This window comes from Schistocerca cancellata, chromosome 4 (genome assembly GCF_023864275.1).
Source record: "Schistocerca cancellata isolate TAMUIC-IGC-003103 chromosome 4, iqSchCanc2.1, whole genome shotgun sequence".
In the NCBI taxonomy this organism is placed as follows: Eukaryota; Metazoa; Arthropoda; class Insecta; order Orthoptera; family Acrididae; genus Schistocerca; species Schistocerca cancellata.
Genome location: NC_064629.1, coordinates 694,331,589 through 694,350,719, shown reverse-complemented (window position 1 = coordinate 694,350,719; position 19,131 = coordinate 694,331,589). Strand labels below are relative to the sequence as shown.

Genomic DNA, 19,131 nt, shown 5'->3' with positions numbered 1-19,131 from the left:
AATCAGGTGGTATTGAGGAAATTAGATTAGGAAATGAGACACTAAAAGTGGTAGATGAGTTTTGCTATTTTGCCAGTACAATAACTGACAAATGCTGAATCAAAAATAATATAAAATGCTTTTTTGGAAGCAGCAAGTAAAGCATTTCTGAAAAACAGAAATTTGTTAAAAGTGATTATAAATGTGTTAGGAAGTATTTTCCAGAAAGTATTTGTTTCTAGAGTAACTTTGTATTGAAGTGAAACGTGGACAATATAGAGACCAGAGAGTAGTTGAAGCACTGTTACCGAGCAATGCTTAAAATTAGGTTGATAGACTGAGTAACTAGTGAGGAGGTACTGAAATGAACTCAGGAGAAAATAAATTTATTACAACTGGATGAAAGGAAAGAATATGATGATTTGACACATCCAGAGGCATCAAGGGACAGTTAATTTGGTAATAGAGGGAAGTTTCGGAGGTAAACTATGTAAACAGAGATAAAAGCTTGATAGCAGTAAGCAAGTGGAGGTAGAATGCAGCAGTTATACAGAGATGACAAGATGTGCACAAGATGGGCTTGTGCATATAACTGTATCAAACCAATCTTTGAAATGATGACCACAACAGCAGTATTATAGTATTGCTGTGAGAGATGTGTACATTTAATAAGGTTCTCTCACAACAGGTAACATCTCACAACAGAACACTACACATATCCTAGAAAATGGTCACTACCACGTTTTTCACTGCTGTTGTCTCTCTAAACTACTACTACTACTACTTTGTTGGCAGATATACACTCCTGGAAATTGACATAAGAACACCGTGAATTCATTGTCCCAGGAAGGGGAAACTTTATTGACACATTCCTGGGGTCAGATACATCACATGATCACACTGACAGAACCACAGGCACATAGACACAGGCAACAGAGCATGCACAATGTCGGCACTAGTACAGTGTATATCCACCTTTCGCAGCAATGCAGGCTGCTATTCTCCCATGGAGACGATCGTAGAGATGCTGGATGTAGTCCTGTGGAACGGCTTACCATGCCATTTCCACCTGGCGCCTCAGTTGGACCAGCGTTCGTGCTGGACGTGCAGACCGCGTGAGACGACGCTTCATCCAGTCCCAAACATGCTCAATGGGGGACAGATCCGGAGATCTTGCTGGCCAGGGTAGTTGACTTACACCTTCTAGAGCACGTTGGGTGGCACGGGATACATGCGGACGTGCATTGTCCTGTTGGAACAGCAAGTTCCCTTGCCGGTCTAGGAATGGTAGAACGATGGGTTCGATGACTGTTTGGATGTACCGTGCACTATTCAGTGTCCTCTCGACGATCACCAGTGGTGTACGGCCAGTGTAGGAGATCGCTCCCCACACCATGATGCCGGGTGTTGGCCCTGTGTGCCTCGGTCGTATGCAGTCCTGATTGTGGCGCTCACCTGCATGGCGCCAAACACGCATACGACCATCATTGGCACCAAGGCAGAAGCGACTCTCATCGCTGAAGACGACACGTCTCCATTCGTCCCTCCATTCACGCCTGTCGCGACACCACTGGAGGCGGGCTGCACGATGTTGGGGCGTGAGCGGAAGACGGCCTAACGGTGTGCGGGACCGTAGCCCAGCTTCATGGAGACAGTTGCGAATGGTCCTCGCCGATACCCCAGGAGCAACAGTGTCCCTAATTTGCTGGGAAGTGGCGGTGCGGTCCCCTACGGCACTGCGTAGGATCCTACGGTCTTGGTGTGCATCCGTGCGTCGCTGCGGTCCGGTCCCAGGTCGACGGGCACGTGCACCTTCCGCCGACCACTGGCGACAACATCGATGTACTGTGGAGACCTCACGCCCCAGGTGTTGAGCAATTCGGCGATACGTCCACCCGGCCTCCCGCATGCCCACTATACGCCCTCGCTCAAAGTCCGTCAACTGCACATACGGTTCACGTCCACGCTGTCGCGGCATGCTACCAGTGTTAAAGACTGTGATGGAGCTCCGTATGCCACGGCAAACTGGCTGACACTGACGGCGGCGGTGCACAAATGCTGCGCAGCTAGCGCCATTCGACGGCCAACACCGCGGTTCCTGGTGTGTCCGCTGTGCCGTGCGTGTGATCATTGCTTGTACAGCCCTCTCGCAGTGTCCGGAGCAAGTATGGTGGGTCTGACACACCAGTGTCAATGTGTTCTTTTTTCCATTTCCAGGAGTGTATGTATTTCCAGGCCAAGCAGTCACACTTTGTTTTGGAAATGTAGTGGTACACTCAGAACTCGCCAAATTTTTTCTTCCACAACAGGATAACCTTCTGCAGCATAGCAAATTAAGTAGTCCATACATCAGTCATTCACTGGCCCTTCTTTCAGATTCTTTGGCACCCACCAAACACTAACTTGACAACATTTCAGTTTTTTATGCAAAAAATGAAATCCAACCCAAAATTTTTAATGTAAGATCAATTATTGTACACCAGTTATCAAGACACTTACTGTGTATATGATCAGTGGTTGATGAATAAACGACAATTAATATAAGAACTTTTGAATCACTCCATGAAGTTTCACAAAAGGGTCTGTTGGTCATTCTGAGTACCTTGTACAATGATTGTCATATCTGGTTGTATTACAGCTATCACTAGCAACCAAAAAATGTGTCAAATTGGTAATATTTACATGGTCCTCTTTAAAGAATATACATTACCTGGAAATGTTCCTGTGGTCATTACAGCCTTCTTCCATATGCTTAAAAAGAAGCAATAGCTCTGTCAGACAAGTGGACAATAGAAACATTTATGGCAACTCTGTTAACTTATTCATTTATCTGCCCAAACTTCACTCACTGAAGTCTTCATGAGTGTTCATATAGATACTAGCGTTTTTTTGACTGGCATAATATTCTGGTGACCTATCTCATTGTCACCATCAGGTGCTCCTGATGTACCGAGCTGTTGAGGGAGCTGCTCTCCCCTTTATACCTACCCCTCTGCCTCTTCCTGGCAGTTATGAGGTCCAGTCTCCATAATTGATCATCATTCAGATGCACTCCATACATGGTACTTTCTCAATATTGTGTATCTCTCTTATACAGAGGATATATCTGCAAAGGTCAGCTGTATGATAAAGAAACATGGTGTCAAATGTATGTCATACCCATTGACCACGACAAGTGACCTGCTTGGCAGTGTAAAGGACAATTCATGCTTATGGAAGTCATGACTTTACAGTATCCCATGTAAATGTGGTGTTATACATTGGTCAAGTGAGCAGAAATTTGGAGATTTGATGTGTGGAACACCATCAACACTACACTGAGCTGGGACAGCCCAATAAATCTGTGATGGCTGAGCAATCTTGGAGAACAAGCACTCCATTAATTATTATGAAAGAAAAGCCTTGCTCATGACTCCAAGGATGTGGGACAGTGTCATTAGGGAAGCAACTGATATCAGGCTATGGGGAAGCCTTATCAAAGTGACATTGCGTATCTACTCAGCAAGAGTTATGATCCAATGCTTAAATCATTGAAGGAGCAACAGTACCTGCACATAAATGCACCAGAATTTTGTTATTGTGAAAATAAAACAGTCACTTCTTTAGCACCCCCTCATCAAGTAGCAGATGCAGAAAAAAAAAGTCAATGGGCTTGCACGGGCAGACAATAATGCAGTACAGAGCAACAACTGTGTTATGTTGCCCAGGGATGAGGTGGCAATGGACCACTTAAGGCCAACAGATTATGACTGCAAGTACAAACTGCATACGCAATGCCTCCAAATTGTGAGCAGGTGTGGGGAATGGATGGCAGACAGCATATCATTGAAAGGACTAAAAGAAGGCCATGGAAGGGGTTAGAGGACAGGTATGAAGGGAAGAGCACCAGGCTGAATGCCTGCGAATATTTCAATCATTATAAGAGCTAGAACAACATGAGAAGTCACTTCTATTTCTCAGTAACCTGTAATGCAAAACAGGTATGCAACCAGGCATAAAATTGTCACCAAACTACTTCTAGAAATGACCACAAGTTTTGGGAAACAAGGCACAGATTAGAATACAGGAAAATCTGTATCTACAATACTATATATAGTGATTGCCTTCAAAATTGCATTTCTTTCAAGAAACAAATCAACAACAACTTTTTTGTTTCACAGGAATCTAGAGATTAAATAATCACTGTAGTGGTAGCACATAAAGTTTTTCAATGTCACACAGAAAAATGATGGAAAGTTTCATACACAAAATTTGTGCACTTACTACTGCACTTACAAACAATGCGTCTAACTTAAAAACAGACACCTACGATTTTTATTGTCCACTATACTAAGTCATTGCAGTAATGCAATGAAAGACATACCTCACATGACAAGAGCGTAGCATCTTGAATCATAACATGAAAGTAATTCCTTCCACTACCTCACACCTCCCTCACCCACACTGTTCTTGATTCTCACTCTTTGCACATAAGATGACTTGGCTCATTGGATAATTTGAAGAAGTTGTGTATGCAGTGGAACACAGTTGTTTATCATGAGGGAGGCACAATGGTAGATACAGTAAAAAGAGACAGGGGCTACACTGAGTTAGTAGAACATAATCTCATCCCAAAAAAGGTTCATATTTTAAATGAGATCATGCATCACTTGACTATCACATTTTTTTCCTACTCTCATCTCCTTCTTCAGTGACAATGTCACTTGCAAATTTTGCATGTGGACATTCATCACAAATTTCATTTATTGAAGGAAAATTAGGATAAAACATCCCATTGGCAATGAGTCATTAGACATGGTGATTTTAGAGATGGTGATTCATGTCAGAATAAAATTTAAGCATGAACATACATGATGTAATGTTTTTAATATCATGCATTGGTACAGGTTCTTTTTTTCTTCTTCTTCAACTGTATTACACAATCATTTGCATCAACTGCCCAGCACTAAATGCAGATAATATGTCACATTCATTATTCAGCTTTGACTTCAGATTTTAATCCACTGCAGAGGCTTTAAAATCTTCAGTTGCATGTCATTTACATATAATACAAAACAATGTTCTTTTACAACACCTTTCATCTTTACACTTTCTTATGGCTGATTTATAAATTGGCTTCTTTTTCACAATGAAGGATAATGATCTTGTATATGATAAAATGAGCACTGATTCACAGGAAGAGTAGCATTAATGGCAGATGCAAGTAAAACCAACCATTTACTTACCATCTCCCCCCCCCCTTTCCCCCCCCCCTTTTCGCACACACACACACACACACACACACACACACACACACACACACACACACACACACAGAGAGAGAGTCACTCTTCAGTTAGGCATTTGGCAGTCACAAACAAACAATATTTTCCTCTCTTTTCAAAATGTAAAAATCATTATGCCCACCGCCTTTTTCTGACCAATTTCTTCCAGATTTTATGAGAAAGTTAGAGCATTCTATATATCAGCTTGCAACACACATATACATCTAACTGTACAGTGAAAACATATGCAGTGGCATGCACAAAAACACTACTTCTGTAAATTACCTCAACACTGAATGGTTGTGTATTAATAAATATTGTCACAATTATTGTAGTGACATAACATTACAAATAAAAAGGATAACATCTTTAAAAAAAAGTAAGAGCATGTACAACTGCTGTTAATAGGGTGTGATGCTCTTTTCAAAATATAGAAGAGTGTTAACAAGGTTATCCAGTTTTTGAAAGTTCAAGTATGTACAAAAATGTAAATCAAACAAAGATATCTAATTATCTAAAGATACCTAAATGTATCTTTCACTATATATGTAACAATTATTCCTCAAATTAATAATTATATTCAATACTTTTTGGTTTCACACTCAACACTGTGGAAAGAAAAAAGAACAGTATCTATTAACTTCATTCAAAATATATATCTGACTAAGTGCTAACTGCCATTCCAAGACCCACATCCTCATACCACAGAACGAAGGATCGAAACAAATCTCAAATATTGGTACTGACACAACTTGCAGATGAAAATTCTAATCTGATTGCACATGGAACTTCCCAGTGACAAATATAGGGCACACACAGAAATTGCCAAAGGTCTAGGCAATTAAGAGACAAAAATATGTAATGCCACCAGCTAGCAAAATGTATTGATAATAGCAAATTATGTTGTAACAAGATATGATGACATTGAAACTCAAAATGTTTTCTTAATGCCAATATTTAGAAAATAATAAATAACACTTATTTTTGATGATTAATAAACAAAGGACATTATAAAGAGGTTAACAGAAGGTGAAGTGATCGATATCTTCTAAAATCTAAGAAAAATGGTAATTTTAGCTTAAATTGTATAAAACTATTAATCTATGAAAAAAATGTGGCATAAGGAACATGTTAAATATTCACTGCAAATATCAGTGAAATATGTTGAATTAAATATTTGCAGTGATATATTTTCTTAGGTTAAGCATCAGTGTAAACAGACAAGTGTAGCCAGTAAGAAAATTTTCAATTACGTGTGTATTAATGGCTTGCTCTGCAATTTCAAACAGATATTCTTTCAACAAAGATGACACTATAAGCATGTATTTGATAAAACTGAACACAAACATCACATCCATGAAAGGAGCGGAAGCAAAATAGGATTTCCGGCAGTTCCTTGCTCGCATGCACAACTGAATATATTCTGGCCTGGCCAACAAACATCATCTATCTGGACAGAGTAAAGGTAGTATACGGATGTTCCTTCCTCTTGTTACCTGTTCATTGACTATTATAATTAATGTCTGAAAGCATCTTCCCTGCAAAATTAGAGCACCAAGTATTATCTTTGTGGGCTCACGGAAACTGTGATGTACAGGCAGTTCTGTTTATTAATAGTCAAAACTTGTCTGTTTTAATATGTTAATCAGCACAGCATGAACCTGACTGTACACATGTCATTCAACACAATTATTGTATCTGATACATAATAGTTTGTTAACACAGTTGCACATCAGTTGCAAGAGAACCATACTAAGTCTACACTTTCAGATCTACAAAAACCATATATATACAGTATGTAAAGTGATCTATGACAGAAATGAAATATATGACAGTTATCTAAGATAAAGCTAATTATCAACTGTACATTTATCATATCTATAATCATTACAAATTAATCCATTACAAGAGAACTAAACATAACACCCACTATCTGTCATGTATATTATATTACTTAACTATTTCCCCTATTTATTTCATTTTTATCACTGATCTCTTATATGCTGTTGCTTCATTATTTTATAGATTTCAAATCTATATTGGCCACATAGACAAACTGGCGATCTTATAATTTATGTGCAACCGTGACACCAAATAAACGTATTAAACATGAAAGGTTGCTGATCTCTCTCGGCATCATGTTTGCCCCCCTTAATATACAATATACTCTCACAATATGTGATACAGAGAGAGAGAGAGAGAGAGAGAGAGAGAGTGTGTGTGTGTGTGTGTGTGTGCGCGCGCGGTGGGGAGGAGGTGGGAGTTGCACATGAACACATGCGTGCTCTCTAACTTGTCAAAAGATTTCTTCTACAAGCTAGTGAAGTTTTCAGTCTCTTCTGTATGTGCCTATAGGTGACACAGTGCTTCGGCTATTAGTAAGGAGGTCTTTTTTATTCCTTAACTCCTTATGGTCTTTGGTATTAATCTAGAATGGACAGTTTTCACAGCATGTCAACTTTATAATACCCATCAATACCATGCAATTTTAACTGATCTAGAGTCTTATTTCACCCTTTTCAAACACTTGACAATTTGTAACTATTTTCAGTTACCTGCTGCTTTTTTTTACTCATCCAACAGTGTTAATGTATAATATGTTAATGAACTAACATTATTACTGTTTTACTTTTTCACTAAGAGTCCATTTATTCTCACTGCTTGCCCCTACATTTCCCTTTCCATATTAGTAATACTCCCACTTCAGACATCCCTCATACATTATTCCATATTCTGGATTAATCAATTCGCTCTATTGTGCCATTTTTTTTATGTGCATGACACTCTTACCCAACCGACATTTAGCAACACATTCATTTTCTCTCCAGGTCAACTGTTTTCTGAATAACACATTAGTCTCAATTTTATCAACCTCTCACACTGTATTGTTACAGCAAGGTTTCCCCTTTGTCTTTCTGTTCCTGATGGTAATTTGGCACACACACTTTTTCTGCTTTCACATGAAATTGCTACATCTATCGACAACAAAGTTTTAATCATAGACTTCAGTGCCATCCATAAGCCATCTAACAAATTCAAAGCAGTGTAAAATTTCAACCCCATGATCTTGAAAGAACACCAGTAAACACACAGAGAACACGTATTACCTTACTTACACCTTCTACACTTAATTGTTTCTTACATCAAAATAAGACAATGACTTACTGACTTAGTTAATATCCTACATGTACGACCTTGGGAAGCCAGCCTGTCATTTTCATAAAATTGTTTTGCAATGTCTATGTGTATTTTGCAAGTCAATTTTCCAGTCATGCCAACATGTTTTCTGAATTAACCCAAACAAATTTTTATGGTATTACTTATTATATCTTTCTTTATAGTATCATAAAGTATACAGTAATATACGTGCATGCACACAATGTTTAATGTGGTGGGCAATGGAAGGTGCCTAATGTGACTGAAAAGGATTTCAGATAAATTAACTGCAAAACAAAAACGTATTTGTAGCCGTTGGGAACTGCAAGTCTTTGTATTCAACAGTGTTTATCAAATACAAAGTAGATACAAGACGTCAGTTCAACATATGACCTAAATGGGGGTTGGGGAAAAGCATATACAAGATAGAACTTCTTGTTTACATTCTCCAGTGTATCAAATCATATTCATATTTATCAGTGGCTTATTACAAAACTTAATCGCTGCAGCATATTAGGGAATACACAAATTCTGATTTTAAGGCATCTGATTCTAGGGGGAAGGTCTTTGGCAAAATAGCTGGTGGCAGTGAAAAAATATATTACTAGGGACTATTAGGAACATACTGATCCCTGGAAAGGTTGAAAGCAACTAAAATGTACCATTAATCAAGCAGAATAGCTAATTATTATATCTCGATAACACAAAAGCATTGTACTTTTATAACAACAGTGGATGATTACGGTCTCTCAGTTTGCCATAAGAATAAAAAGAAACTAAAAACTAAGTCCCAGGATAACAAAACATATTTGTTCTTGTCAGTTGACAAACATCTGTCTAGGAAAATGGAGATATGTACTCATTTGCTTTGTCCAAACTCAGGGCTCTAATCCTAGGTGTCATATGTTCATTTTCTACCACGAGTTTGTGGGCAGCTAATATTTCTATGGAAATAAAATGTCTACAATGCAAGCTTTATAGCATAAAATTAAAGTAATTTGTCAAAATTCCATTTTGATAAAGTTAATCGTTCCATCCTAAATGATGTCAAATGTACAACATAAAATGTGGCTGATCTAGAGTGACATCATGGCAGCCGATACAAGTTATCTGTCTGTCGCCAAATCCCATGACATTTTATGATTCCAAGTAATGATTATGATCTGAACATTGAGAATGTGGTTCTACAGAAAGATCTACTGCCAACATATTTTGGACTGCATTTCTGTATGGATATTTTCCAGTGTTAACATTCTACTGATCCAGTATACTAAAAACAAGTAATAAATTATGAAATAGAATTTTTGCACACCAACATCAAATTTTTTTTACTGGTCCACAACTTATTTTTCAGTTTACATCTTCAGTTTCATAAATAATACCACTTCTTTTTCAGTCTTCACTGTTAAAATGATTATATGTGGGCTCAAAGCAAAATTACTTAGTTTTGATCTCATCTTCTTGTGGCTGAACAAAAGCCTTCGATGCGTACAGTTGTAACTTCCATTGCAGCAGATTTACAATTTTATTAACAAAGATGCAGAGTGCTTACTATGCATCGTTGTTAATAATACATAAAATGGTACAGACACAGCTAATAAAATGTTGGAAATAAGAATGTCCTGCTAGCTACACACAAATCTCCTACTGTTTTACATTGGGCAGTCATTACTATAAACATATTATTGGTTAGGAATGCAAGACGACTGAAACAGGCCAACATTAATTAATTAATGCAGTAAGTGAATTAATTTCACTCTACTGCTGTATTTGAGATCCCCCCCCTAGGGTAGCTCCCTAATAGTCTTGTGGCTTGCTGCATTTCAAGTTTACACTCCATTAGCACATTTTTCTCTATTAAACAATCATTAATCACATCTACTACTACAGTCTGATCCATAAACTATGGTGGTTCACACAGGTCAAGACAGAGATGGGGACTGCATTGTCACCGATTGCAAGCGACAGTTGTGGTACGTGCACAGAAGGGCTTTGCGCTTGAAGCAAGCACGTATCCTGCAAATTATGTCTCTTGCTTGCTTGTGTGGAATTTGTCACTCACAACCACCATCAGCCATGATAACTCACAACACATGGAACAAAACTTCACCAGATAACTTGCTATGATAACATATAATGCTCACATTGCATACAACATCCACAACAGAGTGCTCAGAACACTACTGAACGCTCATTGGCTGTCTGAGAATGTGCGAAATAGGTGCGCAGAACAAGCCTAAACTCGACCGCCATCATTCGTGACTCCAACTATACCATATTTTGCAGCAACTAGAGTGATATGTGCTACAAAGACTTGGGTGGAAAATGGACAGTAACTAGAAGAAACTGTACCACATGACACAAACACAAACAGAAGCATTCTACTATTTCTTGCTAACTTACGCATCCTGGAGCATGTATTTAACACATATTTTAAGGTTAGTCCACATGTGACTGTTACCTTGTTATGATAATACCCATTGTAAAATACAGAAACTTAACACAATACGTATTACCTCAACAAGTGAACTTTTCATTTCCCATATGCCAATTATTAAGATAATTAGTAGCAGAAACTGGATCCCCAGGTGTTAGCTCTTCTTGTGGTGGAAATTCCCGGGATGTAAACAACTGAAACATGGGTTGTGGGGCTATAGAGAGCAAACCGGTTACAATGTTCACTAATACACATCTTTCTGGCATTTCTGAAACCCACTTACAAAAGTGTTAACTGCATTCTTTCTTGCAGGCATAATCTGTGGCTCTGAAGCTTCAAGGGGCCATGTAAATAATGTCCATCAAGAGTCTTCAAAGAGCTAAATTTGTGTCACTTTCATAATTTACATAATTTAAGAATGATTTTTCCTATTTGTTCACTTGACATACTTGTCATGAATGTTGTCCGTAAATACATAAAAAATATACACGGGTTGTAGATGGGAAAAGTACACCTATCAAAAAATTTGCATCAAATATATTTTTCCTATAAGTCAGTCAGCACAGTTACATGAAATATAAGGCAACCCAAATTCTTAACTTTCAGTGTTTGTAGGTAGTACTTTGAAGTATCATATTCATGTACATACAATGTTCACATGACTTCTGTCACTGACAGTACAGAACACTAGATAAATCAATATAAATAAAAAGCTCCAGATCTTAATTTTCATGTGCACAATCAATAAATTCTACATGTTTCAGATTCTTTGGGTGTACTTGCACAAGTTTGTGGGATTCAATGAGTTGACTCTTCTTGATGATCACAGAATGAGTGTCATATATGTCATTGTATACGTTTGTTGATATAGCAGCCAGCAGTTTTGACAAATATGAGTGCTGGCAAAATAATGTTTTGTGCATGGATTCCCTCATAATAAATAACAAACAAATTATATGCATTATCCAGTATGTTATAAATATGTAAAATGGTAAATCTATTTCAGATTCATAATGTACATACCACATGGAGCAAAGAGCTGAACAGTGTACATTAACAGAACTATAGGTAACTGTTGACAAAACTACCTTATATTTGATATAATTGAGGAAGATTGCCTTACATTCTAATTAAATACAGATTTCTGAGCAAATTTTCACGCATGCTGATTCACATTTAATATCACTGTGATACAGTCTGCCACACAATCATCTCTGCAGAACTACTTGCCCACATAAAACAATTACATCCACATCTAGGCTAAATTTACCTTCTAGCTAAACAACTATATGGGCTGCATACAGAATGTAACGAAAATACCACCGACATATCACATTAGCAATTTACATCACATTCAGATTCAATATTTTATTTTTGGACCAAACTGTAGCATAATAAGATTTCTGACCCTCCTTCAGTATGACAGTTTCCATAATTGAGTTCTTTATTTTAACTTTGTGCAATGTATTTTATGATCCAAAGTATTTTTAAAAATTTCATGAATAGAAGCTTCTGTATAATTATGGCTTGGAAAAGTTTATGAGACGGTTGGGAATCAAAACAGCAGATCTGAACATAACTGAATATTTTTAAGTGTGATTCAAGGAATCATTAGAAAAATCTTCAATTAGTGACAATATAACTCATAACACACATTGCACAAGTACAACTCTTCATTAGCTACTGAAATAACTGCATGTAGACATTAAAACTTCCAAGTTTCAAAATTAGAAAATCTGAAAATATACCCAATGACATTTTTACAAACTGTCACTAAACATACTGAGTGTTATATAATCAGCAGTCATTGCAGTGTCGCTAAAACCAACAAGAGAATTTTAGAAGAGTGTAGATGAATCTCATAAAAAAGGGCAATAACAACGATTGCTAGTTTAACTGATATATATAAACTAATTGTGTATATACTCTTTTCAGTTGCTAACGTAAATTACACTGGTATAATTACTGCAGCAAAAAAAACAAGCAAAAGCCTACCATTCTAGAACCAAGAAACATACTTATCTTAAAAAAAGGGTACCCTTATTGTATACAAATATTCATGGACCACTTTTTTTCACTGGAAGACAGCAATGTTTAACATAATCAGGACAATTACGTATAATGATATATTACCTACAGGCACAACAGTGCATGAGGCATGTCACTCAGAAGTGGGCACAACAGAAAGGTCCAACTGGCAGATTCTATCATCACTCACACCCAGCTAAACACAAAGGTCAGCACGATGTGTGGAATTAGTTACAATCTCACACAACATTCAATATGCTTAAAGATTTGCTTCAACCATTTACAACCAGTAGCATGTCTTAAAACTTCTATATATCAGTCTGAATTTTCCACTGTTAACCACCACAGCAGAATATATTTTCCATAACAGTGGATAATTATATGACAAAATATAGTAAGGCTATTAAAATCCTCAGAGGCAGTTCAGATGCACACATTCTTAGAGTAAAGCAGCACTTTATAAAATGCAAGCAGCATAATGGAACATAATTGCGTGTCAGATGTGCCAACAAATTACAGAAGTTATAGTACTCAGTTTTATTATTTCATACTGAAAATGAAATGTGAACAGGATTGTATCCTCACAGTATCCAGACAGCGTAAACAGACAAGTGGAGCTCTGTATGACAACAAAAGCCACATTTTAGTAAACAAACAGTGGTGCAATTTACAAAGTACAGTTCATTACATTCAGCAAACTTCAATCAAATTGCGTAAAAAAGTTCATCACTTACGCTTAGTTCATAAGTTCCTCTTTAGTATTATATACATAAAATTATTCATGAACCTTATTGCTTCTATCTTTCCACTCCTTTACAGAGCTATCATGCTATAGCTGCTCCACATATTGACTGCATGTATCAATTGTTATCAGCTGTACATAAAGAGATAAAACAACAGAATGTGTAATATTATTCATGTAAAAAACAGAAAATGCTCAAATTTTCTGACGTTCTCCCCGGTGTTTTCCTTGTGCTCACAGACTGACAACCATAGAAACCAATTTTGTCTTTCAAACTTCAAAAGTAGCTGTAATGAATAGCAGATTGATTGCAATATGCAGCAACCAATTTACAAACATTCTGCATTTTCTCTGTCTATTAGGAATGCTGTGTCCACTTCAGAGCATTTCATTACTATATGTGACTTATCATTTCCTTTTAATCAGAGAAAATTTTATGAACTTTTTTCCAGGCCCTTTCATTGCCAGTAATGGCGTATCTGGTTATAATGAATCCTAACTCCACTACAGCATATTTTAGAAAAGCCCATCTAGTATGCTTTATTCATCCTAGTGTGATACACACATTTCTCATAAAATTTACATTGTTTTCTTCAAGGACCCACCTTAACTTTCATCAGTACCATCATTGTTTTCTGAGTCAACAAACTCAACATGTGTAAATGGGAAATGGCCAACCTTTCCATTCAGTTCTCCTTCCCACTGTCCATTTATATTCATTTTTGTTACTTTTATGATATCACCGACCTCAAGCTTCAATGCTGTTTTATCATAGGCATTTGGCACTCTTGCCTGTTTGACACGGGCATAAGCAGGAAGCTTCCGCTGTATAAAAAGAAAACAAAAATAAAAATATGCAAAAACATATTAATTTAGTGTGAAAGAGAGAGAGAGAGAGAGAGAGAGAGAGAGAGAGAGAGAGAGATATGACCATGATTTTAACCTGTATATTTGTTCTTCGAATGGAAACTTCTTGTTGATGGCTCACTGGATTTCCACCACCAGATCCGGGTCTATGAATTTCTGGCGCACACTGCTGGCTGTCATCGTACTGAAACAAATTAGAAACTTTATTTAGTCTTCACCAAACTGGAATATCAGTTTATCAAGTATTACAATTCCAGTCTCGCCGGAGCAGCTACACACTACTTTAAAGCAAGTTTTCTGTCTTCTCACTCATATGTTTTGATGTTTTAGATAACTAATTTGTTACATCTTTCTCTCTAAAAATTTGAATCCTATAAACCAACATAAAAATATATTTTTAAGTACGAAATGAATGAAGGAATATCACAGTTTAATGTACCACTGACATGTGGACACCAAGAACTGAGTTCAAACACAGAATGGATAAGAATGAAAATGACAGAGTTGATTTCCTTTGTCAAAGGAAAAACCCCATCATTTACCTCCAGTGATTTCCATAAGCCAGGGAAACCTAAATCTGGATGGTTTGCACACGAATTCACATTTAAAAATCAAGTTTTTAAAAATTTTAATCTGAAAACAATTTGCACAGTTTTATGACAAGATTGGCAGTTAAGAGACTATGTTAGCAATTGGGAAGCTGTTTAAAACCAATTTAAGGGTCTCATGGCATATAGTCACATATTTTTGCTGCTTCTTAAAAAATGTTGCAAAGAACTTGCATTTGGAAAAAGAAGATTATGTTGATTCTGAGGACTGCCTTAAGACAGAAGCTCCCATATTTGGAGACCCAAAACTGACACACTTAGAGGAGTCCTGATTCACAAAACATCACTGAATGTGACTTAATAAATGCTGAACTCAGTACTTTGTGTAGGCTCCCAAATACTGCTTTGCGGATTTACATGGGAAACACAGAATGCAAATTAATTTTTACACTATTTTATAAATTTTAAAGCACTTTCAGTGGTGACAGTAACAATACGGTATTTCTTACAATTCTGTTTGCCATGATCATTAGTAGTTCTCATGTTTTAACTTACTGCTATAAACAATATTAAACTATTATCATTACCCATGTTTTTTTCCTTAATGTTCTACACGTATGTGCTAGACTTTTGTACAAAGCACTTCCATTAACACCAAATATGCATGGTGATTCGAAGGTCATGCCCCCTAGGACGAATTCGGTATTAGTGGTGATAGCGAAAACCACAAGAGGAATGACTCACCTCCACCACGCCGTGCCGTGCAGTGTCTAGTACCACATGAGTGGTTCTCTTTGAGGCAATTGGTTAACATAGTCCAAAGGAAGCATGTTTAAGGGATACCAGTTACCAAACTTGTGTAGCCCTGTTCTGCAATGTAGTGACTCATGCTGCAATGTATACACATCAGGAGAAGGTGGAAATGGTTCATATCCATGCAGCAGGCATGAAAAAGGGATGCAGCAGCAGAATACCATGGGCAACACCAAACCAGTGTAAACCTAATCACGGAATAATTGGCCGTTTAATGGATTGGTTCAAATATACAGGCAGTGTTCATGACAAAAGACATTCCAGATGATCATGCACATCAATAGGGGATACTCAATCAGCAGCTGTACTAGTTAAGGCAATAGTCAGTCTCAACAAGAAAGGTCTACAGGAATGCACCATCAGCCAAGCCCCTGTGGCCAAGATACTGTCCTCTAATCATTTTTATCCCACTTTGTGCAAGAATTCCATGGTGATGATACTGACAGGCAGGCACAATTCTTTGACTGGACTGAAGAAAGATGCACACACCAAATGAGCCCAGAGATTGACTTTTTCTTCAGCAATGAAGGTAGTTTGTATTTGAACAGAATAGACGTATTGACATACAGCGGTGTTGAGAAAATGCCAATCCTCATCTCACTGTTGAGGCATAGACAGGGATGTCCTCAATGGTTCCATATTTTTTTAATGGCACACTCAATGCTGCATGCTATGGCTGTCATCTTGAGGAAACATTACTACCCTATTAGGATGACTTGTGTCTCAAATGGAGATGTAGATTTTATTCCAGCAGAATGGTGCACCTACACACTTCAGATGAAATGTCCACTGACTCCTGAATGAGGTTCTTCCTCTGTGTAGGATTGGTAGACGGGGTCCGGTGGAATGGCCCCTAGGTCACCAGACCTGACACCAGTGGACTTTTTCCTTTGGGGTACCTCAAGTCTATAGTGTACACCAACACATCATGAATTAGTTGATCTGCAGGAGAGTATCCAAGAGCCTCTACAGAAATACCAACAGCAACATTAGTGTCAGTGTCTGCAGGATGGCAGTCAGTTTGAATTTCTTTGCATTAAAGGTACATGCAAACAACTGGTGGTTGTATTCTACTGTTAAGTTTTAGGTCATCACTGACCGATTATGTAACTTTTGTTGGTACAACTACAACACATCTATGGCATGAGTTTGTCTCTTTGTATTGTCACTATCTCCATTAATTATGACTTTGTCCTATGGACCAAGACTACTGAATCACCAATGCAGACTATGTCCTACGGGAGATGACTTTTACATCACAATGTAATTACATTTTTATATCATGTGAGACTACTGCACCTCACCATCTTGTGTAATTCATTTTGATGCAGGATGTGACTGTCATGTTCTGTTTAATTTTGGTAGTGTTGGGAGTGAGTGAGACTGTTTCAGGGGAGCTAATATGTCCTAACTTCTGTATGTTTAAATTATTACTTCGCAACAGTACAGTGATGGGTGAACTAGTTGCCCAGTTTATGTGATACTATTCTGTGGTGTCTAGGGGGTTGTTATTTATCTACTAGGTGTTTTATTGGTTTAGACAACATTTGGTTGCTAATGTTTGTTTGCTTATTTTAGTGTGTTTCTTTTCTATTATTGCCTTCTGGATTTGGAAGTTTTCTTGTAGAGTTAGGAGATGTTTCTTGTTAATGAATTTGTCTATTTTCAGTCTGAGGAAATTGGATAATTTTTTATTTCATCCATCTCAGTTGCACAGATATAAAATTCAGCTGTAGTGCATACCGGTTTTCGGCTGACACGTCCATTTTCAAACCACACACTTTGCTATTAACTGCAATAATTGATAAAATATTATGCCAAAAGGCACAGCAAAATATACAGTAGCCTCACTGATCTTAGACTACGCATCCGTTGCTACTGACTGACACATCCAAACTCAGTAGGAATGGATACACAGTCTAATATCAATGAGGGCCCTTGTTGCCCACTGCATACTTCGTTGTGCCTTTTGGCACCATATTGTATGAATAATTATGGATAATAGCAAGATGTGTAGTCAGGAAACAGGTGTATCATCCCAAAACAGCCAACCACTACAGCTGAATTTTATATCAATGCAACTGAGACAGACGAAATAAAAAATTATCCATTCTCCTCCATACTGAACAGCTGTGGACTTACCATCTCATGGCAGTAAGCCTCACATAAGCAATATTTTCAGTCTGCTTCTACTGTGGTAGAGAGGTGGTTTCTTTGTAGGTCTCTGAAAATGTTGAATGGCTAATGCCATGTTTCCATGTTCTATTATGTTTTTATACCTCATTCCAAACATTCTGCTGGTCTATCCTAAGTATAGAGCATCACAACTGTTGCACTGAAGTAGGTAAATGACAGATATTTTAAACATGCCAGTGTCATCCTCTTCCTTTAAACATTTATGTATTGAGTTGTTATTTTGGTAAGCTAGTTTTACTCCTTGTTTTTTGAAGATGTTAAAAATTCTGTCTGTCAGTTTGTTTCCATATGTGAGTGTGTATCAGCTTGTCTGCTGAGTTTCAGTGCTATGTACTTATTGTCTTATGGTGGTGGTGGTGGTGGTGGTGGTGGTGGTGGTGGTACTGTGTGTGTGTGTGTGTGTGTGTGTGTTTGGTTTTTTTTTAATATTTATGTCGTTCTGTATTTTCTATTAAATTTTATAATTAAAAATCCTTAGAAGGAAGAAGAAGAAAAAGAAGAAGAAGAAGAAGAAGAAGAAGAAGAAGACACCACTTGAAAAACATAAAACCAACACAAAACAAAAGACAATCAAAACCCTCAATATCAAAAGTGCACAAGATGGCAGTGGACCCATACAACACAAAAACAAATATATTTTGTGTCATTGGAAGTCCTTTGTACAAAAACCTAAGACATATGTGTAGAAGAATGTTAAAAATTAAGTAAGAAACAAAAAAGCCCTAAGTAATGACGATAAATTACTACTGTTTATAGTAGTAAGCTAAACATGAAAACTGTCCACGATACCAACAAACAGAATTGTACAAGAAAGCATATTGGTACAGTGACAACTGAAGATGCTTTAAAATAAAGTGAAACACATGCGGTCTAAATAAGACTTATTACAGTTGCAGAAGACGGTATTAAACTATACAACTTGTATAAGTGTGATTGCAGTAAAAGAGGCCAAAAACAAACAAGCCATCATGTACCAAGGGACTAACTGTGTTAGATGTAATTTTCTAAATTGAGGCAATAAGTAGATGTGCAGCCTTAAAAAATTAGGAATGTCTCCTGGGTAGAACATGAAGAACTCACTGGTGGCAATTGTGTGTGCGT

At 37.4% G+C, this 19,131-nt stretch overlaps 1 protein-coding gene across 1 annotated transcript in view; it reads right to left on the bottom strand.

The window, feature by feature from the left end:
* Positions 1 to 6,481: 6,481 nt before the first annotated feature.
* Positions 6,482 to 19,131, bottom strand: part of LOC126183600 (adapter molecule Crk) — a 38,925-nt gene continuing 26,275 nt past the window's right edge. Inside the window, exons 5-6 of the mRNA XM_049925706.1 lie at positions 14,550 to 14,657; positions 6,482 to 14,431 (exon numbers count right to left, since the gene is read on the bottom strand). Coding sequence (XP_049781663.1) covers positions 14,213 to 14,431; positions 14,550 to 14,657 — 327 coding nt within the window. The 3' untranslated portion in view covers positions 6,482 to 14,212. The remainder of the gene's footprint in view (positions 14,432 to 14,549; positions 14,658 to 19,131) is intronic.